This window comes from Lathyrus oleraceus, chromosome 2, assembly GCF_024323335.1.
Source record: "Lathyrus oleraceus cultivar Zhongwan6 chromosome 2, CAAS_Psat_ZW6_1.0, whole genome shotgun sequence".
Classification (NCBI taxonomy): Eukaryota; Viridiplantae; Streptophyta; class Magnoliopsida; order Fabales; family Fabaceae; genus Lathyrus; species Lathyrus oleraceus.
Genome location: NC_066580.1, coordinates 212,202,812 through 212,227,410, shown reverse-complemented (window position 1 = coordinate 212,227,410; position 24,599 = coordinate 212,202,812). Strand labels below are relative to the sequence as shown.

General features: G+C 36.0%; 2 protein-coding genes across 8 annotated transcripts; both read right to left on the bottom strand.

Annotated features, from left to right (window-relative positions):
• Positions 1 to 1,009: 1,009 nt before the first annotated feature.
• Positions 1,010 to 4,008, bottom strand: LOC127118928 (ribosome biogenesis protein BOP1 homolog). Of its 7 annotated transcripts, XM_051049157.1 has the most exons (6): positions 3,223 to 4,001; positions 2,842 to 2,889; positions 2,076 to 2,490; positions 1,875 to 1,983; positions 1,764 to 1,803; positions 1,010 to 1,609 (listed from the first exon to the last, which is right to left on the bottom strand). In XM_051049157.1, the coding sequence occupies exons 3-6, from the start codon at positions 2,281 to 2,283 to the stop codon at positions 1,583 to 1,585; spliced, it is 384 nt and encodes a 127-aa protein (XP_050905114.1). In that variant the 5' UTR covers positions 2,284 to 2,490; positions 2,842 to 2,889; positions 3,223 to 4,001; the 3' UTR covers positions 1,010 to 1,582. The 7 variants fall into 7 exon arrangements, with proteins under 7 accessions (XP_050905114.1, XP_050905113.1, XP_050905118.1 ...); XM_051049156.1 differs by lacking the exon at positions 2,842 to 2,889; XM_051049161.1 differs by lacking the exon at positions 3,223 to 4,001 and having other exon boundaries at positions 2,076 to 2,260; positions 2,385 to 3,167.
• A 10,810-nt stretch (positions 4,009 to 14,818) lies between these two features.
• On the bottom strand, positions 14,819 to 17,182 carry LOC127121314 (altered inheritance of mitochondria protein 3-like). Its single transcript, XM_051051843.1, has 3 exons — positions 17,016 to 17,182; positions 16,030 to 16,914; positions 14,819 to 15,945 (listed from the first exon to the last, which is right to left on the bottom strand). Exons 2-3 carry the CDS (start codon positions 16,102 to 16,104, stop codon positions 14,872 to 14,874), a joined length of 1,149 nt encoding a protein of 382 aa, XP_050907800.1. The 5' UTR covers positions 16,105 to 16,914; positions 17,016 to 17,182; the 3' UTR covers positions 14,819 to 14,871.
• Positions 17,183 to 24,599: the final 7,417 nt, after the last annotated feature.

Sequence of the window (24,599 nt, the reverse complement as noted above, 5' to 3'; positions counted from 1 at the left end):
AGTTTCAAATGTGTACATTGCATATTTCTAGGATAAAAAAATGAATTTAAAGAAATAAAATATAATAAAATTCAAATCTTTTTAATAAAAACAAATAAAAATTAAATGATTATTTATTTGTTTTTATTTATTTTTTCTTGATATTTTAATGAAAAAATAAAAATAAAATGAATTAAAATGTATAAAAATCGAATGCGAAAATATACAAAAAAAGTAAAATAATCTACGTGAAATAGACCTCTTAAAAATAGATAGGAAAAAAAATTTAATTTTACAATAAAACTAAAATCGTGCGTCCGCACGGATAAAAACATTTATATCTTAAATTATTTATAGGATATGATACATCTAAGATATTTATAAGCTCATAAAACATAATTAATATATATATATATATATATATATATATATATATATATATATATATATATATATATATATATATATATATATATATATATATATATATATATATATATATATATATATATATATATATATATATATATATATATATATATATATATATATATATATATATAATTGCAATTCTATAAATTTAAAATAAAGAAGATACAATTATGCAGCAAAAGAAGAAAATGATGCAATAAATTTTTAAACCTAATATGTAACATTTAATTATTGTAAATTTTGAAAAACATTAATCTGAATTTTTATTTGTATCTACACGATAGACATTTATCTTAAAATTATATCAGATGTGTACATTCAAATTCTTACTCAATAAAACATATTTCTTGTATTAGCCTGAATCAATTATAGAGTTCAATGATGACGCAGCAGACGAATAATTTGACAGATAATCTGACTGCCTTAGCATGCTTAATTCTAGTTTAATTACGATTTTGAAGGATTGCATAGAAATTCTCTAGAAGCTAACATGAGAACTCATTGTCACGAAATGTCATTTTGTAATACCGCAATAGTTTTTGTAATTAGGATGTATTTGTCCGTACCAAAACACAATGTATACTACTAGTAGATTTTGAAACAAGGATGAACATTCTCTATCACATCATTTCCTTCTCATTATAAATAAACAAAACATTATTATTCACCTGCTAGCATGTACATTTTGGCATTGGCAAAATCACTAATAAAAACGACATGTACCACTATTATTACATTCCTCGAAGGTTTTCGGACAATTTTTTTTTTTGTAAGGGTAAAATACAAAACATGATTACTGCAACGAATTAAAATAGATATGCTATCTTTTTAAATTCAGTGTTTGTGTTCTCTCATTAAGTCACGTGCTTCTTCCAAATGGCCCGCTCTGCCAAGAAGATCAATCATGCAATTATAATGTTTTGAAGTTGGTGTTACACTTCAATCTTTATTCATTTAATAGAAGTACTCGGTTCCCCTATCCAGAAAGCCAGTATGACTACAGGCAGAGAGAAAATGCATGTAATAAACTTTTCCTTTTAGCTTGAGTCACAATCCCCTTTTAATAGCTAAAAATATCCCTTTTATCAACTTTTCCTTTTAGCTTCACTCATAATACCTCTATCATATGTAACCTACTTATTTAAATTTGTTTTTTGTCTTGTGATCCGTTTTACATATCAGCAGAAGACAATTTGTTCTGCAGATAAAATGGCATATAATTATATACATGAACACATGCTTAGGAAGAATTATAGGATCAAAGTGTCTCATACATGAAGTAATCGTTTTTTTAATTTCTTAGTTTCATAAGAACTATACATTAGCCTAAATTGATACTACTTAAGGCTTACCATTTTCTCATACGCAGGGATGCTTCTTATAGATGCAGAGCTGGCAATTAATATTTGTTAGTTCAACTGTATGAAAGGAAGCAAAAAATGTTTACCCTTGAAGCACAATACCTTTTTCGAACAAACTTAGGGTGGTCTTCTTCAAACATCAACTGATATGAATTAATCTCTTCTTGGGTTGGAATATACTCTAAAGGAGGATTATATGACTCATCATGGCCTGAGAAGAAAATTGAATTATTAACACTAAATGTACCTCAAAGGAAAAACTAATATTATATTGAATTCCAAAATTAAAGTCACACTCAATACCATGTAACTTCTGCTTTGGTGCAGGAATGTAAGCCAAATGATTTGATTTTTTGGTCAAACTAGAATCATCTTCCCACAGAAGAAATGGACCATCATCATCCTTTGGCTTGTCAAAATGAAGGAATAAACCCTCATTTGGGTTTTGGTGCATTAGACAATGGATGTTTGGGATCATCTCATTTGAACTAATCAACATAAGCTTGCACATTACAAATGTGATTTGAAATTAAGGAATTACGCGTTCTAAATGTGTTTCAAACATTATATTGATAGTATAAAGAATTTAAAATGAAAATGAAAGTTACAGACCGGATATGGATTGAAGTCGCGATGTGGTGCTCCGTTCTTGATTAGTCTGCGCACCATTTTGATTTCATCTTTTCTGAGCTCCACTACCTCATCATAGATCTTTTGCCTAAAAAATCAAAGAATAAAACCAAATCAATGATGTTTTTTTGGAGATAAAAGCTAACCATTGTGAAATAATATCACACCAGGAATCATGCAAAAATGAACCAACTAAAAAAATTAATATACTAAAACAATGACTATCTTGGAAATCTATGGTTGAGGGAAAAAAATACAATATGATGTGTACGATGAATGAAAAAAAAAATCTAAACGCAACAACATAGTTGATATTCAATGAAGCCATTTATTTCTAGAATCTTCATAAGTGTTTCACATTGAATCTTCTTTATTGGCCTGCCTCTCTATCCACAGTAATCAACTCTTAACTGGTAGGCCCTATTGATCTTCCTCTCACCTGTTCCAGCTATCTTGGGTGTAAGATCTTATCTTTTACAATATGCATCTGTTTTGAATGGTGCATTACATAAAAGATTTTAATCAGTGTATGAATTATTGGCAAGTGTGATAGATAGACGCTAGTTGCCCCACTTATAGGATATGCTAAATTAAAGGTTGAATATTTTCTGATGTATTGAACTCAATTGCATCTTCGTATGGTATGATATTTGTACATGTGCGGCATCTATATGACTAATATCTTATTTGAATGCATGTAATCATTTTATACTTTTTTTACTCATGTATTTTATGTAATATCAAAAGTAATGTAAAATGCTTTCAGCAAATGATCAAATAAAATTAATATCACTTTATAAAAGAGGCAACAAGTACTGACCTACAATTTTCTAGTTACAAGAACTGGTTGGAGTGAATCATATATTCTAAAGTAGAGACCACGATACACAATGATTCCGACACAGGAGATGTTGAAACCACGGTAAAGCTCATAAACTCCATCGGTTGCGAGTATCTTCTGGTAGACATCGACAAGACGGTTGAATTGTCTTTCTTTCTTCACCCTTCTTAGCTGCCTTATATGAAACTTCATTTTTTTGGGGCATATCATCAAAAAATATTCTAGCTTCATCCAGCATTCTATTCTGCATATACCCAGACACCATGGTTATCCACGTGTACACGTCCCGTATTGGAGATTCATCAAACAATCTCCTAGCCCGCGACAAACCTCTAACTTGGGCATAACCTAAAATCATAGTATTCCAGGTAAATTGCATCCTAAAAGGCATTTTGTCAAAAAGCCGCCTAGCATCACGTATCTTCTTTCTCCTAACAAACCCACCCATCAAACAGTTTCAAGAAGTCAATTCCCAATCCGATTTGGACTCAAACAACCCACAAACCTCCTCAATTATTCCATTATGAACATAGGCAACAAGTAAACCATTTAAAGAGATGGAATTTTTATCAGGCATATTATTAAAAATCCTCCTTTGCCTCATCAACATATCCATTTTGAGCATACCCAGACAATAAAGAATTTCAAGAAACAACATTCATGTCAGGCATTAAATCAAACAATCTACGTGCATTATCGAATATATGATTTTTGACATAATTGTTAGAGTAAGATTTTGATTCTGCATCTATATATTAGTTTTGATGATAACAATGTTGTATTTATGTGAAAACAATTTTGGTACCCTAATAGTTTGTTACTGTTTAACTTTAACAATCAATTCTGATTCTGAGTATATGACGTACAACGTCATCAGTTTCTGAACAATAAGTTTCAATTCCGTTTCTGCGACAGTCACAAGAAGTTCTAAAAGATATTCAATGTTGCTTCTACAATAATCTTTATACTTTTGTGCTGATTCACTCCTGAGAAGCCTCTGAGAAAACATTATGTTGTTGTTGCAACGTTCTCTTAGCTTGTGCTTCTAGACGTGACTTTGATCACTAAACTTCTGAAGAATGACAAGCTTCTGAAATTGTGTTATTTAGTTGAAGATTCTGAAGATCTCAAGTCTTACGTTGAGATTATCAAGGTTCTGACTGAAGGTTCTAAAGATTCTAAAAATACTGAAGATCTCAAGCCATACGTTGAGATTATCAAGGTTCTGACTGTAGATTCTAAAGATTCTAAATATTTTAAAGATACTGAAGATCTCAAGTCAGACTACTGATGCTGTCAAGGTTCTGACCAAAGATTCTGAAGTTTTTGAATTCAGCTTTATGTTTCTTCATTTCATGCTTCATCAACTTTCATCAAAAGTCAATGAACTTAAAGATAAGATCAAATGAGCACGTGATCAAATAGTACATAGTGCAAATCAAATATCATTTTCACTACCTGAATTCGTGGGTAAGGACAACACTATACATCACATATATCATTGTTTTGTGGACAAAGGACAGTACACAATATCACTCATTTCACCATCCAACAGTGGACAACCGCTCTATGAGCTTTCCCTATTTTGTCCTCCAACGGTGTTCTTCTTATGCTATATAAGTGAGACTTTAAGACTTGAAGAAAATGTCGGTGCTACAATAATTTTGACAAGTCTATTTCTTTGTGAAAACCTATCAACCTTTGTACACAGTTTTCTTTGAGTAACTGTTTATCATTTGTGTAAAATCTGCTTGTATAGAAGTAACTTGTAGCACACAAAATATTATTCAAACTGTTTGTTTGAATCCTTAGACTAGGGTATAGTTGGATCCTTGAGAAGACAAATAAGGTTATTCTTTTTTATTATTCTAATGTGTTGATTATAGTGGATTAAGTCCTTGTGTATAAGGAAAAATCACCTTGGCGGATGGACTGGAGTAACTTTGAGTTTCAAGCGAAGCAGGATAAAAATACTTGTGTTTTTATCTCTTTGTTATTAACTTTTAAGCGGTGTTCGTGAGTTGGTAAAAAACTTTTATTTTGTAAAATCAAATTCAAACCCCCATTTCTTGTGTTTTCACACCTTCAATTTGTATCAGAGCTCCGATTCTGATTGTGATAAAAGTTTTATCAACACTTCACCATGTTCAGTGCCCATCCAGTTTTGTGTGAGAAACAATGGTTGTTGTTAACGTTGTTAACAATAACGAAAGAGATCACTACAGTGAAAAATCACCAATCTTTGATGGTGAGAAATTTGATTATTGGAAAGATGGAATAAAAAGTTTCTTTCTTGGTTACGATGTTGATCTCTGGCATATTGTAGTCGATGACTACGTTCATCCAGTTAATGCTAAAGGAAATAATATGGTAAGAAGTGTTATGACTGATCAACAAAAGAAATATTTCAAAAATCATCATAAGGCCATAACTATACTTCTAAATGCTATCTCTTATGCTGAGTATGAGAAGATAACAAGCAGAGATTTTCCAAATCCATATTTGACTCTCTGAGGATGACTCGTGAGGGGAATACTCAAGTAAAGGAGATAAAGGCTTCGACCTTAATCCAGAAGTACGAGGCATTCATAATGGAAGATGATGAAATAATTGAGACTATGTTCTCAAGGTTTCAGATGCTTGTTGCAGGACTGAAAGTTCTGGAAAAATGATACTCTACAGCTGACCACATCAAGAAGATTATCAGAAGTCTTCCTAAAAAATGGAGACTTGTTAGTTCTTTAAGAAGCTATGAGATTGAGCTCGAGGAAGATGAAGCTCATAAGCGAGGTAAATTTGTTTCTTTAAAGTCTAAGCTTGAGAAAAAAAAGCTTATCAAGCTGAGAAAACATCACAAGGTTCTGATGAAGCCTCGGAAGATGATGACGAGTTGTCTCTGATTTCAAAGAGAGTCAACAGAATCTGGAAGCACAAACATAATGGTCAAGGGAAGTTCAGGGAGCCAGAAGGATTGTTGATCGTTTTGATTCTTCTTCTGGAGAGAAGAAGCAAGGTTCTAAGTTATATGCTTTGAGTGCAAGGAGTCAGGCCACTACAAAAATGATTGTCCTAAGCTGAAAAATGACAGAAGGCCTAAGAAGAATTTTTCTAAAGGCAAGAAAGGGATGATGGCTACATGGGGTGACTCATAATCCGAAGAAGAAGATTCTGAAAAAGAAAAAGACAACATTGCATTGATGGCAACTATAAATAATCTAGAAGGTTCTGAAGAAACAAAAGACAAGGTGCTGATAGATTCAGAATCGGACTCCGATTCTGAAGAGGTATTTTCTAAACTATCTCGTTTTGATCTTGAATCTTGTCTCTCTAATATGCTGGAAAAGTACTAAAGTCTTCAAAGTTAGTACAAGGACCTTAAACAAGTCCAAGTAGTTATTTCTGAAACTCACAGTGAGCTTGAGAAAGATATTTCCTCTCTAAGTGAAAAAGTATTTTCTTTAGAAAATAACAACTCTGCTATGAAAAGAAAATTTTCAAAACTAGAGGAGGAAGTAGTCTCGGAAGCTTTTGGTATTGATTGCGTCATTAGATATGACAGATCATTCTGGTACTTTCTAGCTAAAAGAATAGATAGAAGCAAAATGACTTCTTTGATCTATGGAGTTAGCAGAAATGACAAGAAATGTTTAGGTTGTACATAAACTATAAAACCTGACGAAAGTCAAAAGGTAAAACCAAAACCTCTTTATGTGCATTTCGTGTCTGCTGGCACTGAGCTTGATACTTCTGCACAGACACAGAAACATAAAAAGGGTAAGAACTTAGTTCTGAAACATAAGTACCATGCACAAATTCCCCATGATTATCCTTTTACACAAAGATCCAAAGTTGTAAGAAACTTTGGGAAAACTAACAAGAGAGGACCATGAAAGTGGGTACCTAAGGATAAAATAATTTATGTTGCATACATCCTTAACAACTTAGCTGAAACACCAGTCATGGTACCTGGACAATGGATGCTCACGACATATGACAGGCAGAAGGTCTATGTTCTAAGATTTAGAACTTAAGCCTGGAGGCTTCATTGGTTTAGGAGGAAACCAGAAAGGAAAGATCATTGGCTCTGGAACTATTGGTAATGGTAAACTTCCTTCTATTACTAATGTTCTTTTGGCTGATGGTCTGATGCATAACCTATTATCTATTAGTCAACTTAGTGACAATGGTTATGATATCATTTTTAATCAAAAGTCCTGTAAGACCGTTAGTCAGAAAGATGGTGTAATCATTTTTAACAGAAGGAGAAAGAACAACATTTATAAAATCAGACTTTCTGATCTTGAGGATCAGAATGTAAAATGTCTAATGTCTGTTAATGAGGAGCAATGGGTATGGCACAGACGTTTGAGTCATGTTATCATGATAAGGATTTCTTAGCTAAATAAGCTTGGATTAGTCAGATGCTTACCCAACCTGAAGTTCACTTCAGATGCTCTTTGTGAAGCATGTCAGAAAGGCAAGTTTTCTAAAACATCTTTCAAAGGAAAAACTGTTGTTTCTACCTCTAGACCGTTAGAACTTCTGCATATTGATTTTCTTGGACCAATGAAAACTGCATATATATGTGGAAAGAAGTATGGATTAGTCATCGTTGATGACTATAATCGATGGACATGGGTAAAGTTCTTGAAACACAAGGATGAGTCACATTCTGTGATCTCTACTTTCTGCTCACTAGTGCAAACAGAAATGAACTGCAAAATAGTCAGAGTCAGAAGTGATCATGGTGGCGAATTTGAAAATAAACATTTTGAAAATATTTTTGATGCAAATGATATTTCCCATGTTTTCTCCTGTCATAGAACTCCATAACAAAACAGGGTTGTATAAAGGAAGAATAGGACTTTGCAATAAATGGCTCGCAACATGATATAAGAAACTAACATGGCTAAGCATTTCTGGGCAGAAGTAGTTAAAACAACTAGTTACGTTCAGAACAAGATTTCTATTAGACTTATTCTAGGTAAGACTCCTTATGAATTATGGTAGAACAAAAAGCCCAACATTTCTTACTTTCCCCCTTTCGGCTGTAAGTGCTTTATGTTGAACACTAAAGAGAATCTTGGCAAGTTTGATTCTAAAGCGCAAAAGTGTTTATTGTTAGGATATTCTGAACGCTTTAAAGGCTACATAATCTTTAACACTAAAACACGAATTGTTAAAGAATCAATTCATGTTAGATTCAATGATAAGCTTGACCCTGAAAAGTCAAAGCTAGTTGAGAAGTTTGCAGATTTGAAGATCAATCTTTCAGAATCCAAGGATACTGATTCTGGAGAAAAAGACTCAAAAGCCAAAGCTTAAGAATCTGAAGCAAACGACTCAAAAGCGACTCAATCAGAAGTTGTCGTTGGTCCAACTCATCAGAAGAAGAGTAGACAAAGAACTTCTCATTCTGAAGAATTATTCTGGGAGATAAAGACGCTCTAGTCAAAACTAGATCTTCATTCAAACCTTCTAAAAAGACTCTTCTAGGTTTGGTATCTCTGATAGAACCCACATCTATTGATGAAGCTCTTCTGGGTAATGAATGGATTCTGGCTATGCAGGAAGAACTTAATAAATTCACCATAACGATGTTTGGGATCTTGTTCAGAAACCAAAGGTTTTCCATGTTATTGGAACCAGATGGGTCTTCAGAGACAAGCTCAATGAGAAGGGAGAAGTTGTCAGAAACAAGGCTCGACTGATAGCATAAGGTTATAGTCAGCAAAAAGGTATAAACGATACATAAACCTTTCCTCCAGTTGCCAGGTTAGAATCTATTCGTCTTTTAATTTCGTTTGTGGGACGAAAGGCATGTTATGCTATACAAATGATGCAAATTAAAGTAAAATATGATGTATGAAAATTCCCGGACAAAATTAGGGTATGACAGCTGCCCATATTTAATTACCTTGAACCAGAATGTACGAATGAAAACGGTCTTTGTACATTCATGGTGGAAGATAATTAAATACGGAAAAAGACCCCAAATTTTGTCCTAAAAGTCGGACATGAAATGTATAAATGAAATGTATAAATGAAATGTGAAAGAAAATGTAATGAAATTTAGGAAAAACAAGTTTATTGGAAAATATCTGCATGGGAAAAACTCATAAGATACTTTTTAGGGTAACCTCTTCTTGGGGAGAAAAAATAGCGAAGACGTTGGGAATATCATTATCAACACAAAGTTGAAGAATGACTTGATGGAGAATAAAATTCCACGAGCGCACGCGAGGAAAAAATATCGTCGACTTAGATGAGGACCGACCTGGATACTTATGATTGACCCTGGATCTTGAATTATGTATGTTGTGCTTGATTTTAGTTTATTATGTTCCACTTTGGATGGAAAACCATGCACTGAATGATGTATGGAGATGCATGCAAGGATGCAACTGTTGGAGATTTGTAGATGCATGTAAATAATTTTGTCCATTATTAATGAAGCTCCCCGTTTTAGAGGGAGGTCTATGCATAGGTATGCTGATGATTGATAAGATTGTGTCTTTTTGAAACTTTCCATTTCATCGGGAAGGTTATGCATGAAGTGATGCATGCGATGCATGTGGGAATGCAAATGGGTAATTAGATTTTTTGTAGGGATTTATTTTTGTTTCCGAAGAGAGATTGCTGGGGAATATCATCAAAGAATTGATGGAGAGAAATTCACTAAGGAGTGACAACATCAAAGGGTTGATGAAAAGAAACTTCACTAAGGAGTGACATCATCAAAGAGTTAATGAAAAAAATATTGTCGCCACCAAAGGGTTGACGGAAAAGGATTATCATCATCAAAGAGTTGATGGAAAAGATTGTGTTATGTATGCATGTGATGCATGTTAATTTAATGAAAACTTATTATTTCAACGGGAGAGCTTTTTTGATATGAAACTTCATATTCCGGCAAGAAAGCTATGCATGTATGTTGTATGCGATGCATGTGGGAATGCATGCATGTGATTGGTTTTTGGATCGGTCTCCATTTTTTGAAGGTGAGATCATTTTTGGGTACCAATGTTGATTGGATTTGAGTTTTTGATGATGCTAACAGGACAGACTTTGTTTTTTTAGTAGTTGTCAATATGGATTGGACTTTTGGTTGGTGAAAGGTTTTTACTTCCCGAAACTCGATCTTTGATGATGTGATGATTAGGAAGTAGATATGGATGTTCTTGGTGCCCCAAGTTTGATCTGTTGCTGATAAGTTGTGTGTTTGTTCCTGAGAGAACATCAACTTTTTTGTCTGATATGCCATGGTGGCCTACAAATGATTTCATGGCCATCAACTTCAATACATGAAAAATTGTGATTTTTCTCTCTTGACACTTGTTGTGAACTCAACATTTGCTAGTTTTTCCACGATCTACTAGATCAACTAGAAAGTATACAGAGGAAATGCACCTTTATAGCTCTTCTTTCCCCAGCCTGTAGGGTCTTTGAAGGAATTTTCCTTGAACGAGACTTTGGAATAGTTATGCCATGACATTGTTTGAGACAATTTGTCCTAGTGTCTGAATCTTGCAGTAGTCTGCCTTTGATTAACCGACTCTCGGAGTGGTTGATTGCGCTGTTTTCTCGAGGTGACTTGCCTCTGACTGAGCCTTTCAATATATTTGCACTAGATTGACTGAGTGTTTTGAAATGAATTGCCTCCCTGATCAACTGATGCTCAGAGATTTGTTTTAGTATGATCGGTTCTTTGGTTAATATAGCCATTGAATTCGTAATCCATATGGTTACGAGGTGGTCTTGATTAGAGTCAGTGTTGACGAGTGTTCAAGTTTCTCTTTGATTGCTGCTTGTATTTCCTTGATGTCAAGTACTTGTTTGCAGTTAAAATTGTTCATTCAAAAATGGTAATTTTAATGCAATATTCACGCAAGTTTTGAAAAGTTATTTATTGGAATGATGTGATCGTGTATGACGAGTGTACCATTTAGGTCAAACGCAATGCCGATTTAGCTTGTGTGTGAAAGATACAACGAGAGTCTGACATCAATATGAAAGATTAGAAAATCTCTAGGAGTGAGTTTACACAACTTTGTTGTAGTATGCTTTCAGAATAAACCATGATTCAATTAGGTCTTTTAAGGGTTGTAACGTGGTCTGATTCACGGTTATTGAAACAAAAGGATATAAGGATAAAAACTTATTTTAACCCACCCTTTCTCCATGATGATCTCCAGTTCTACATTCAATTAATTCAACATATGAATTCGTCTTGCAAGAGAGCTTGATGGTATGAGTGGATATGAAGATTCAAGATTCTCTTGAAATGACAATCACCTTATTTTGTTTTTGTCATGGATGTCTGCGACCATTTGATTCTTGACATGGTGGTCAACGAATCTTTTTACTTTGTTGAGGATTTAACGACCTCTTTTGCTTTAGCTTTTTTTAATCCCTAATTTGTTACTAGACCGCTTTTTGATGCTTTTAGTCCACCGGGATTGCCCTAACTTTTGCCTAAGCCACCTCTTCGGGTGTTCAACTTATCGGATTTTTTTGTTTTTTGTTTTGTTTTGAAAAGGCTTATGACTGCCGTGTTATTGGTTATTGAAGAACAACCAACATAACTTTTGGATTTTACATGGTTCCTTCGACACTTCAGAATGTGTGCGAAGAATATCATGTGGTTGATCCTTCGACGGGATGTTTCATCTTGTAATTCGAATGCCTAGTCAGATGAACTGAACACTATCCTACCCCAAGTTAAGCGCAAGGGTAGGATAGTGTATCAACATTAAACAAAGTATCTCTATCAATTATAAAGATATTTATGTATTTATGTATACCCCGCACATTATATATTTATGTATTTTCATTTATATTTATATATTTTAATTTATATTATTATATGAAAATGTATCTCTATCAATTATAAAACGTATATCAACATTAAACAAAGTTTTTAAAAACTTTTTAATTGTTTGAGTATTCATTTATTTCAACAATAAATTGTTTGAAAACTTTTTAATGTTTTTAAAAACTTAAAATTATATGATATTTTATAATTGATCCATTTATTTTTAATAGGAATGTGGGTCACGGGTACGGGTATTGGTACTTACATACCCATAGAGCACGGGTACGGATGCTAATTTTGACACCCAAGAGAGTATGGACTCGGGTACGAAGATTTTTTGAAATTGTGAGTATGAGGATGAATACTATAGTACCCTATCCAAACCCTATCCATTGTAATTCCTATTCACAATTCTAAAAGTAATTCTCTTAGGCATACTTACAAATTATTAACCTTTTATTTTTTTAACTGTTATAAAAATAATAATAAAATAATTCTTAAATCCACATTTTTGGTGAGTGTGCTTAAAATTTGTGCTCAAAATTTAGTGACCAGGGAAGATTTGCTCCTAATTACCTTTTTTTTCTTCTTCCGATTATTACAAATCTATTCTATTTATATATGTAAACAAATGCATGTACCATTCTAAACTCGTGTGTACAAACGAGTTTTTTACTAGTTGAGTTTGAAAGGTTGAAAATACATATATTTTATGAAGTTACAAACTGTGGCTTCACAATTTTCACATAAAATATGCATTGGAATTTGATAAATAAGTTCCATTCTAATTACCAAAGATACACTAAGACCCAATTATATTGCAATGGCCAGTACCAGCTAAACTGACCTCACACAAGTCACTTTGTTTGAGACCTTTAGTTTGAATTTTGTAGTCACTAACTAACTGTAGGGAATCCATTTTCCATTATATTGACAACGAGGGATCATATAAACTTGTTAAATGGGGCCACTTTAGACGTGGATTTATGTGCATAAATCCAAACATTGACAGTTGGAGACATGAGAATTGTGCTGCCCTCGTGGAAAGCGTGGCGGATTTTAAAAATTATAATCTCGATCAATCCTTATCTCATTGTACTGGTAAAATACAAGTCATGTAGTAACATGTGCCATTGTTAATCTTTTTTATAACAATGTCAGATCTAATTTATTGCACATATGGGTGATTACGATTTCGTGTAAATCTGATCCGAAACAAATTGTTGGGAAATCAATTAACATGAGTTTTTAAGGATTTTTTACTAATATAACCCAACTTTTTAAATTATTTCCCAAAATAACCCAAGTTTCAAAAAATTTCCCAATCTACCCCACCTTTAATAGGGAGGCGCCAATTGGATTGGCGCCCCCTCTTAAAAATTACAAGGAGGCGCCAATTGGATTGGCTAGGGCAGGTGCCCTAGCCAATCCAATTGGCGCCTGTGTGTATTTTTTAAGAGGGGGCGCCAATCCAATTGGCGACTCCCTTAAAAAAGCCTCAAATGAAAAAACTTCCAACATGAAAGTTGTAGATCTTTTCAAAACAATGAATTTGGATATAAATTTTGCAACATTTGGATTTTTTTTGAGAAAGTTATGGGCAGTTGAAGTTGGACTTCTGAGTTTTTCAACTGTTATCTGACCTATAATGTTTTGTATTATTGCATGTGTTTCTTTTAGGAATATGAATTTTTGTCCAACATAACATTTGAAGTAGACATCTTAAATTTTGCAATGCACTTGGTCCCACCTCAAAATAATTAAAAATGAGTGAGTTATGTCCCTGCGAACTTGACCCAAAATTAGGGTTTCTGTCAAAACAAGTGTATGTGAACTTTGCCAAAAGGGACCAACTTCAAGCCCTTTAGTATGAATGATAAAAGCCTCAAATGACAAAACCTTTAACATAAAAGTTGTATATCTTTTCAAGATAATGAATTTGGACTAAAGGTTTGCATCATTTGCAGCTTTTATGAGAAAGGTATGGGCACCTGAACTTGGACTCTTTGACATTATAACTGTTATCTGAGTCATAATGTTTTGTATTATTGCATGTGTTTCTTTTAGGAATACGAATTTTTGTCCAACATAACATTTGAAGTAGACATCTTAAATTTTGCAATGCACTTGGTCCCACCTCAAAATAATTAAAAATGAGTGAGTTATGTCCCTGCGAACTTGACCAAAAATTAGGGTTTCTGTCAAAACAAGTGTATGTGAACTTTGCCAAAAGGGACCAACTTCAAGCCCTTTAGTATGAATGATAAAAGCCTCAAATGACAAAACCTTTAACATAAAAGTTGTATATCTTTTCAAGATAATGAATTTGGACTAAAGGTTTGCATCATTTGCAGCTTTTATGAGAAAGGTATGGGCACCTGAACTTGGACTCTTTGACATTATAACTGTTATCTGAGTCATAATGTTTTGTATTATTGCATGTGTTTCTTTTAGGAATATGAATTTTTGTCCAACATAACATTTGAAGTAGACATCTTAAATTTTGCAATGCACTTGGTCCCACCTCAAAATAATTAAAAATGAGTGAGTTATGTCCCTGTGAACTTGACCCAAAATTAGGGTTTCTGTCAAAACAAGTGTATGTGAACTTTGCCAAAAGGGACCAACTTCAAGCCCTTCAACATAACAATAACAAGTCCTTGAATTAGGGTTTTTGACTTATAAATTTTTGTTTTATGATATGTGTTTATTTAAGAATTATGAAAGAAACTTAATGTTTGGAGAATACACAAAGATAAATTTGACATAATACGAATTGATATTAATAAAATTTGGATTTTACACAATGAATCCTAATGGTGATGACCGGGATCACCTAACCGACCTCCGGTCCCACATCCCCTAGCTATCCTAACCCTTGGCCCTAACCCACGTTGACGATTCTGAACCGGTGTTTGTTCATCTGATGGTCCAGGAGCGTCATTACCGCCTACAGGAGAAGATCCGTTGAGGTATTCAGCCAACTCAGCATAGTCTTCAGTATTCAATGATGGTGTACCGGCGTAGCTGAGCTCATGACCCATGCCAGAGAAGTTGGGGTGTGGTTGACTCATGGATGGGCGACCAGGACGGTTGAAGGGGGACATGGGTGACAATGATGGGTCTAGGAAAGGTTGGAAAGGTTGTTGGGGTGTTTGGAAGAGATATGGTTGTGGGATGTTTTGGTATTGTGATGTTTGGGGTTCTTGGCTACGGTAGGTGATGGGGCGGTTAGTGTTTTGGGTAAGGCGACTTTGGTAGGGTGATGGTGTGGGTGCGAAGCGATGTTCGGTCGAAGGTTGATGGTCCATTTGTTGGTGGTGGTATGGGGGATGTTCTTGGTTTTGGGGTTGGGTGAATGGCATGTTTTGGTTGTATGTTTGTGTGTTTGTGGAACAGAAAGTTTGTCGGATAGGTGGTTGTGAGTAATTGGGCTGAGAATGTTGTTGGGGGTTAGATGTTGAGGCTTCTTGTGTGTAAGTTGTCTGGCGTGGGTCGTAGAGGTACATATCATCGGCGATGAATTGAAATCCAACTGATCTATACCAAGCCATATAAGCACGACTTGGTTTTACCTCATTTGGCATGACTGCGTCAGTTAAGACATGGTCATGACGGTGCTTCCACTTGCGACACTCTGATCTTGCGAATTGTTGCCAAGGGTTGAAGTTCCATTGGTCGTTCACTTTACGCATATGCCATTCTCCTAGGCTAGCTGGGGGATCTGGGATATTCTGGACCATACCAAACTGCAGCTTCACACGATCGGTGTTGTGCAGCTCCACTGTTGTGAACCGTATTATTGGTGTGCATGTTGTCCATACGGCTGCGTCTTCAGGGTTGATCTGATGCTCATGATCCATATTAAGGTATGGACGCCAAATGAACTGAAATGTTAAAGACAATAGGATTTAAATGAATGTAGAAAAAGTGAATATAATATGAAGAAATAATGTAATTATTTTGCTTACGTCTGCCGGTCGAAGGTGATCCAACAGGTTGCGATATTGAGTAATACAGTGTCTCGGACATCTGCTGTAATTCATACCGCGTGCCGACCATCTACACCAAAAAGTTAAAATAAATTAGTTATGGGTAATAAACTGTAAGGAAGGAAGTAAAGATATAGCAATTTAAACAACTTACTTTTTTGCATATGGAAAAGTGAAGGGGTTGCTATTGACCGGTGCTAGAGACGGTAGTCTTGACCATCCCCATGCTTGTAGCAAAACAGCACATCCAGAAAATGTAGAAGTATCTTTGTGGCAGTTTTTGCACAAAGAACTATAGAGATAGGCTAGACATGCGGATCCCCAACTATAACTACCTATTCTATCTATTTGTCTAAGTAAAGGTAAGTACATAATATGCATGCTAGAACCACTACCTTCGGGAAATAAAAAGGATCCTAGTAACAACATAATGTAACACCTAGTTTTAATGATTCGAGCTTCTTCGGTAGAATGCTCATCTAAATAAAAACTATTATAATATGACTTTAGGCGTGAAAGTAGTATACCTTGTCCCCTAGCATTATCATCTAACAAATCAACGTTTAAAAGCTCCATGCAAATTGAATTTGGAAAGTTGGTCTTACCATTAACAGCTTTGCCTTCAATTCGTAGTCCTAAAAGCATGTAGACGTCTTCTAACGTCACGGTACACTCACCGGTTGGAAACCAAAATGTGTGTGTCTCTGGCCTCCATCTTTCGCATAAGGCGAGAATGAATTTGTTATCTATAGACCAAGACATAATTTTGCTAAGGTGACCAAAACCGGCAAGTTCAACATAAGGTTGAATCAACGGGTCCATGTGGACAAATTCGTGAACTCGAGTGCGAAACCTTGAGACATCCTATAATAGAAATAATGTAACATTTGACTAAGTCGGTATTTCAAAATAAAATGGGGTTGGTGGAGATGAAACATAAAAAAGAAGTATAAGAAAATACTTACGTATGTCGCGATGTTTGCAACTGTTCCTCTGTGTGCTTCGCCCATTGTGAGTAAAGACATATTGTTGGGGAGTTGGTGTAGATGAAAATGGAAGATTTTGTAGAAGATGAAATTGTAACAGAAGTAATGTAGATGAAGTAGTGAGAAATGTAGATGAAGTAGTGAGAATGTTGGTGTGGAAGAATTGGTGAAGGAGTGGATCAATTTATAGGCAAATGGATGAGTGCATGAAAAATTGTGTTTGCATGGTGTCTCCACCTCATTTGGCGACCATGTACATTATTTAGGAGGGGGCGCCATTCAAATTGGCGACACCCTAGGGCACATGCATGCAAGCCTAGTTCTGAATGCTTGGTTTCAAGGACTGACTAAGGGGGGCGCCATTCAAACTGGCGACCATGTGCAAGTCCTAAAGGTAGGCGCCAATCCAATTGGCGCCACCCTTTGCATGCTCAACACGTGGCATTGCTGTCTCCTGCATGCTGAACAATTCACTTATGGATGGCTTGCATGATTGACACATCATCTCTGACCATCTTAGGTGTCCGACACGTGTCTGTCTTGTCTCCTGTATGCTGATGACTACCTTCTTGATAGCTTGCCTGGCTGACACATCAACTGACACTGTCTTGCAGGATTGACACATCATCTCTGACCGTCTTAGGTGTCCGACACGTGTCTGTCTTGTCTCCTGTATGCTGATGACTACCTTCTTACTAGCTAGCATGCTTGACACATCAACTCTTGACTACCTATCATGCTTGACACATCAACTCACACTGTCTTGCATGACAGACATCTCATCTCTGAACTAGCTAGCATGCTTGACACATCAACTCACACTGTCTTGCATGACAGACACCTCATCTCTGAACTAGCTAGCATGCTTGACACATCAAGTCACACTGTCTTGCATGACAGACACATCATCTCTGAAATTACTTGCATGCTTGACACGGTATCTCAGACAAGCTTCAATGTGAGACATTAATACCATCTATTTAAGTGTCTTACTATCACATTCATCTGCACTTGCAAAATACTTTTCATCTCCAAAATACTTTTCATCTTCACTCACTTTCATCTGCACTTGCAAAATACTTTTCATCTCCAAAATGTCATCTTCATCATTATACAGTATCAACGTTCACTGCAACGGTGAAACTTTTGAGTCTGAGCTTCATGGTTTTTGTTTTAGAAACACTGATACCATTAGAGTTTCGATGAAGAGAAATGCAACCTTTTTGCATTTCAAAAAAAGAATACAATCCTTTATACAGGGAGGTATTGTGTCAAGGATGACATATCAGAATCCTATATTTTTTGAGAATGGTCAATGCAAGTTTTTCCCCCTAAAGATACGAGACGATGAAGATGTGCAAAGCATGTTTCTTAGTCATGAACATTCAGGCATGGATTCTATCGAGTTGTACATTACTCTACAACCATGTATACCGTCTCAACAGTCTCAAGTAACATATCAGGATCCAGCTGGTGGAGATGATGCAGATGATGCACAATGCTCAGATGAACTCAACCCAGAAGCAGAAGTAGAGGTCGACGTTGTTGATGAAGAAGAAGAGGAGACTGAGATACAGGTTGATCACATCCTGAATAACGACGATGAAGATGAGGCTCAACCACCACCAATACCTCCTACTCATGTCTATATTCCTCCTCAACATATGACAAATATGGATCTTCACGATGATGAAATGTCCGACAGTGTCTTCTACAATCCGTATCCGAGACCAGTAGGAGAATTAAAGGTGGGAGACATGTTTCGTACCAAAGAGGAATGTGTCTTGGCAATCAAAAAATACCACATGAACAACTTTGTTGACTTTACGGTTAAACGCACTGATTCAAGAAGGTATGTTATTGAATGTTGTAACATGCTATGTAAGTTTCGTTTGGCTGCATCTTACAAGAAGAGAAATGACTCTTGGGAGATCGCTTCAATAGACCCACCACACAGTTGCGTCGCAACAACCGTTGCACAAGATCACCGTCAACTGAGCACAGCATTGATTTGTCGAGACATTCTGCCATTGGTAAACAAAGACCCATCAGTGAAGGTGAGTATAATTATATCACATATCCGAACAACATATAATTATACTCCATCTTACAAGAAAGCATGGATTGCGAGGACAAAGGCTGTTGAGCAGGTTTTCGGCAACTGGGAGGACTCATTCAAAGAATTACCACGATTTTTATGGGCACTAAAAACTTATGTCCCAGGAACCGTGGCAATTCTGGAGACAGTGCCAGCAATGATGCCAGACGGAACCTGTGCTACAGGTAATAGAATATTCCACCGTCTCTTTTGGGCATTTGACCCTTGCATCAAAGGTTTCGCATTCTGCAAACCTCTCCTGCAAATTGATGGCACTTGGTTATACGGAAAATACAAGGGTACGTTGCTCATGGCAGTTGCACAAGACGGTAACAACAATGTATTTCCCGTTGCCTTTGCTCTTGTTGAAGGTGAAACAGCTGCTGGATGGGGTTTCTTTCTTCGACATCTCAGAACGCATGTCGCACCACAAGCCAATCTATGTCTGATTTCTGATAGACATGCTGCCATCGAAAGTGCCTACAACAACCATGAAAACGGATGGCATGATCCTCCTTCTACACATGTCTACTGTATCAGACACATAGCACAAAACTTCATGCGTGCTATAAAAGATAAGAATCTTCGCAAGAAGGTGGTGAATGCTGGGTATGCTTTAACTCAACCGTCTTTTCAATATTATCGTGATGAGATTCGACTGTCTAATGAAGATGCGGGGAGATGGATAAATAACATCCCAGTAGAGCAGTGGACAAGAGCATTTGACGGTGGTTGTCGATGGGGCCACATGACAACAAACATTGTGGAATGCATGAACGGGGTTTTCAAAGGAATTCGAAACCTGCCGATAACCGCCTTGGTAAGATCAACCTATTATAGGTTGGCTTCTATGTTCGCAACCAGAGGCGAAAGATGGAGTGCAGTGTTAATGTCTGGACAAGTATTCAGTGAATGTTGCATGAAGGTCATGAAAGAGGAGAGCATCAAAGCTACGACACACGCTGTAACAGTGTTTGACCGTCATAGACAAAATTTCAGCGTCCAGGAAACAATGGGCAACAGCGAGGGGAGACCAAATTTAGCCTACGCTGTTAGACTAAACACAAGTTGGTGCGATTGTGGAAAATTTCAGGCCTTCCGCATACCTTGCTCCCATGTCATTGCAGCATGCGCTTATACTCGTCAAGACGCTAACACCTATTTATCTGATGTGTACAAGGCCAACACCATCATGAATGTATATAGTCGAGGCTTTTCAGTACTACCAATGGAGGATTACTGGCCTCCATATGAAGGAGATATTGTTTGGCACAATGAAGAGATGCGTAGAAAGAAGAAAGGAAGACCAAACAGCACACGTATAAGAACAGAGATGGATTCCACAGATAAAATGATAAGATTATGTAGTATCTGTCGTCAACCAGGACACAACAAAAACAACTGTCCCAATCTAGGAGCATCATCTAGATCTTAAGCTTATTGTAATATGATATCTAGATCTTAAGCTATTTGTAACATTGTATCTACATCTTATGCTTTTTGTAACATTGTATTTCTGTAACAATCAATCATTATATATCATTAAGTTCTTGTTACAACGAGTTTCATAACCAACATCAGTACAAAATATCTGAAAACATAAATAATTCTAACTGATTACAACAATCAAATTAATGTCGTCTCGACCGAACATCATTTCCCTAGCATCCTTATCAGTCCTCATTCGCACCCAACCAAAGATACTGTCAAGTCTCTCAATACTTCTGATTTTTTCCCCTTCTGGTATCTTCCCGTCTAACCATCGAACCAGCTCCCTCTTCAGTTGATCTAACGTGGTGATGTTCCAAAACAGCATCACCAATTGAGGTTTGTCTCTCGCATAAATCACCTTACCGTATCGGCGACGAACACCAAACATGATAGCCAAACGATTATTTGAGTTGTGGAACATTAGGTCACACAACGCATCTATTTATAATACAAAAAAGGCATTTTATGATGGACTCGGCAATTGAGTTGGCGCCTCCTTTTAAAACATACACATAGGCGCCAATTTGATTGGCTAGGGCACCTACCCTAAGCTAGGGCACCTACCCTAAGCTAGGGCACCTGCCCTAGCCAATCCAATTGGCGCCCCCATTCAAGTTTTAACAAAAGTCGCCATATGAACAACTTTCATGTTCATCAAAAATCCATTTGAAACTTGGAAGCTCATCATTAATTTCAGAACATTATAGGTCATTCTGACAGAAACCCTAATTTTGGGTCAAGTTCGCAGATACCTAACTCACTCATTTTTAATTATTTTGAGGTGGGACCAAGTGCATTGCAAAATTTAAGATGTCTACTTCAAATGTTATGTTGGACAAAAATTCATATTCGTAAAAGAAACACATGCAATAATACAAAACATTATGGGTCAGATAACAGTTGAAAAACTCAGAAGTCCAACTTCAACTGCCCATAACTTTCTCAAAAAAAATCCAAATGTTGCAAAATTTATATCCAAATTCATTGTTTTGAAAAGATCTACAATTTTCATGTTGGAAGTTTTTTCATTTGAGGCTTTTTTAAGGGAGGCGCCAATTGGATTGGCGCCCCCTCTTAAAAAATACACACAGGCGCCAATTGGATTGGCTAGGGCACCTGCCCTAGCCAATCCAATTGGCGCCTCCTTGTAATTTTTAAGAGGGGGCGCCAATCCAATTGGCGCCTCCCTATTAAAGGTGGGGTAGATTGGGAAATTTTTTGAAACTTGGGTTATTTTGGGAAATAATTTAAAAAGTTGGGTTATATTAGTAAAAAATCCAGTTTTTAAAGGCAGTTTAATTATACATTAGTAATTGTTTTGTTCAATGTACTTTGAGAGGTACATTGACAGGATTCCTCACGTTTGACATGTTTCAAGCACCATCTACTTTGAGAGGATTTTAGTATTTTATTTACTAACTACTGTATATCATAACTATACAGTTAAAATATTTTATTCAATATTTTACTTAATTATATATTATGAGCATAACTTTTTATTCAATTATGTTAGCGATTTATCAATTAGAAATATTAATTAATTAACGATTAAATAAAATAATAAAATTAATTAGATTTTTTATTGAATAGTTAATTATTTAATTAATTGATGTAAGTTAAATATGAGTGAAAGTTAGAATTTAATTGTTATCATATTATATAAAAGAATTTCTTATTTTACTTTATAAGATGAAAAGCATTTTGGAAAATTCAAAATATCTCTCATATGTTGAAGATGCATCTTCATACACATCTTTAAAATTAAAATATTAATTAATATGAAGATACATCTCTGAAATATTTTAAAATATACACCATGAATCTCACTCTGAAATGTATTTTATACGTTTATTATTTCGAAGATGCATCTTCGTTTAAGATTTACGTAGATGCATCTCCGTACCATTTAGAACAGTGCATGTTATGTTTGTTTTATGGTTACACAGATGAAAGTAATTATTTATAAATGCTAAGAACCTTGTTATGTGATGAGATTTTAACCATACAATTGAAATGCAAAAAATGACATATATAAATCTAGATAATCCAAAAATGACATATATAAATAAAGTCAAAATACACAATAAAATAGAATGAAGAAAAAATACAATTCATAATGAATCCAAAGTACAACAACTATATACTATTGCGTATGCCAGACTACAGCTCCTACGCCTCCTCGTCCTCCTCGACGTCCACTATCCCCTGTCCTCCAACGGTATCTCTAGTACTTCAGTGCCTCTCGTACCTCCGTCATAATAACATCTATGGCCTGCCTCACCTCAGACCCATCGGGGAAGAAACCTCTTTCAATGTTTGTCTGCGCAATCTCCATTATGCGATGACATCTAGGCAAGACATCATGAGCATGATCTAACTGCGTCTGCTCCTCCTCTAGTATCTCCTGATGAGTTGGACTCGATGGATCTCCTAAAGCAGTTTGCACCATATACGAATGCGACACCCTAAAAAACCATCTGATGTACCCGTCGAAATCGCTCCAATCGCTCTCAACTATGGTACTACATGCCTCTTTTGATACTAGATGACTAAGATAATCATCAAACATGGCATTCATCTCTCTACGTGTCATAGCAAGAGGAGCATAGACAACAAGGTGTCTGGGAATAGTCTGAGTGTAATCGAAATGCCGCAATGACACGCTTAGGAAAATGAGGAAATATGAGACGTGAGCTGCAAGCCAACCATCCCGAGTATAACACTATGTCATCAAATGGTCACGTCTAATAGTGATCGACATAGTTATTGAAGTACATATCCTCAACAACCAAGCGGTCAAGATACACTTTGAACGACTTTATCGTCTGGTTCACTCTGAGCGGGGGAAATGTAGAAGCATGCAACATATCCTCAATGTAAGTCACTACACACGACCAGCGCGAGATGCACGGTAAGTGCTGAAAATATTGGAACACATGAATCATCAGTAAGGGCGTTGTAAAAATGTAATGAAAATGACATATAAACATTAAAAGACCAATAAATATTACCGTCAGTAGTGTGATGATACTTGTTACCTGCTTCATCTTCCATCTATATCCCTCTGATAACTTCGAGTACAAGTAGACCAAACAAGTGGCCCCTCAGTTGTACTCATGGACCCGCTCGAAGTCCTCGAGGTATCGTAGGTAGACGATATTTGTATAAGTGACACTCTTGTCCATAAAAATAGTAGTGCCAACCAAATATAGAAGGTATATAATGACAACTCTACAGGGCCTCCTCTAAATACCGGAGGTGACACTGGCTCATCATCCTGAGCAGCCTCATCAGTCAGACGTGGCACTAGTTCATCAGCATGAGGTTCCTCCGGTACCTGGGGGTAACAATGGAGCCTCAGGTACCATTGGTAACTAGGGTAACTCTAGCACCTAAATAAGTGAAATACGTTGCCTGCGGGAGGATGGAGGTAGTGAAGCATCACTAGGTGACACTCGTCTCCTACGAGAAGAAGAAGACGGAGAAGCATGAGCCCGAGAAGTCGATTCCTCTGCATGTACCATGCTAGAGTGAACATGAGTCTCTGAAACCTAACTCTTCTCCCTCTAGACTGATACATGATGTGCAATTCTCTCGTGCCTCAGTTTGTCTTCTCTCTCAACCATAATGCTTGTAAGTAAACTAGACAATTAATACTACAAGAAATAAAAGTAAAAAAAAACATACTGATAATTTATGGAGATGCATCTCTGGTTACTGTGCAATCTAAATGTTGAAAAATTTCGGAGATGCATCTCTGAAATTTTCTACAACTTCTCAGTTCATCAAGTTTTGTGTTTTTTTAGAAATGAGGAAGGAGAATGGTTCTGGCGCGATATAGAGACAATACCATTCGAGATGCATGTCCTAAGTTTTTTAATGTTAAGTCAAAATTCTATCTATTCAGGGTGTACTCGGAGATGCATCTCTAAAAAATGGGGGCATTTTTGTATTTTCATGTGGTGCCATAGTAA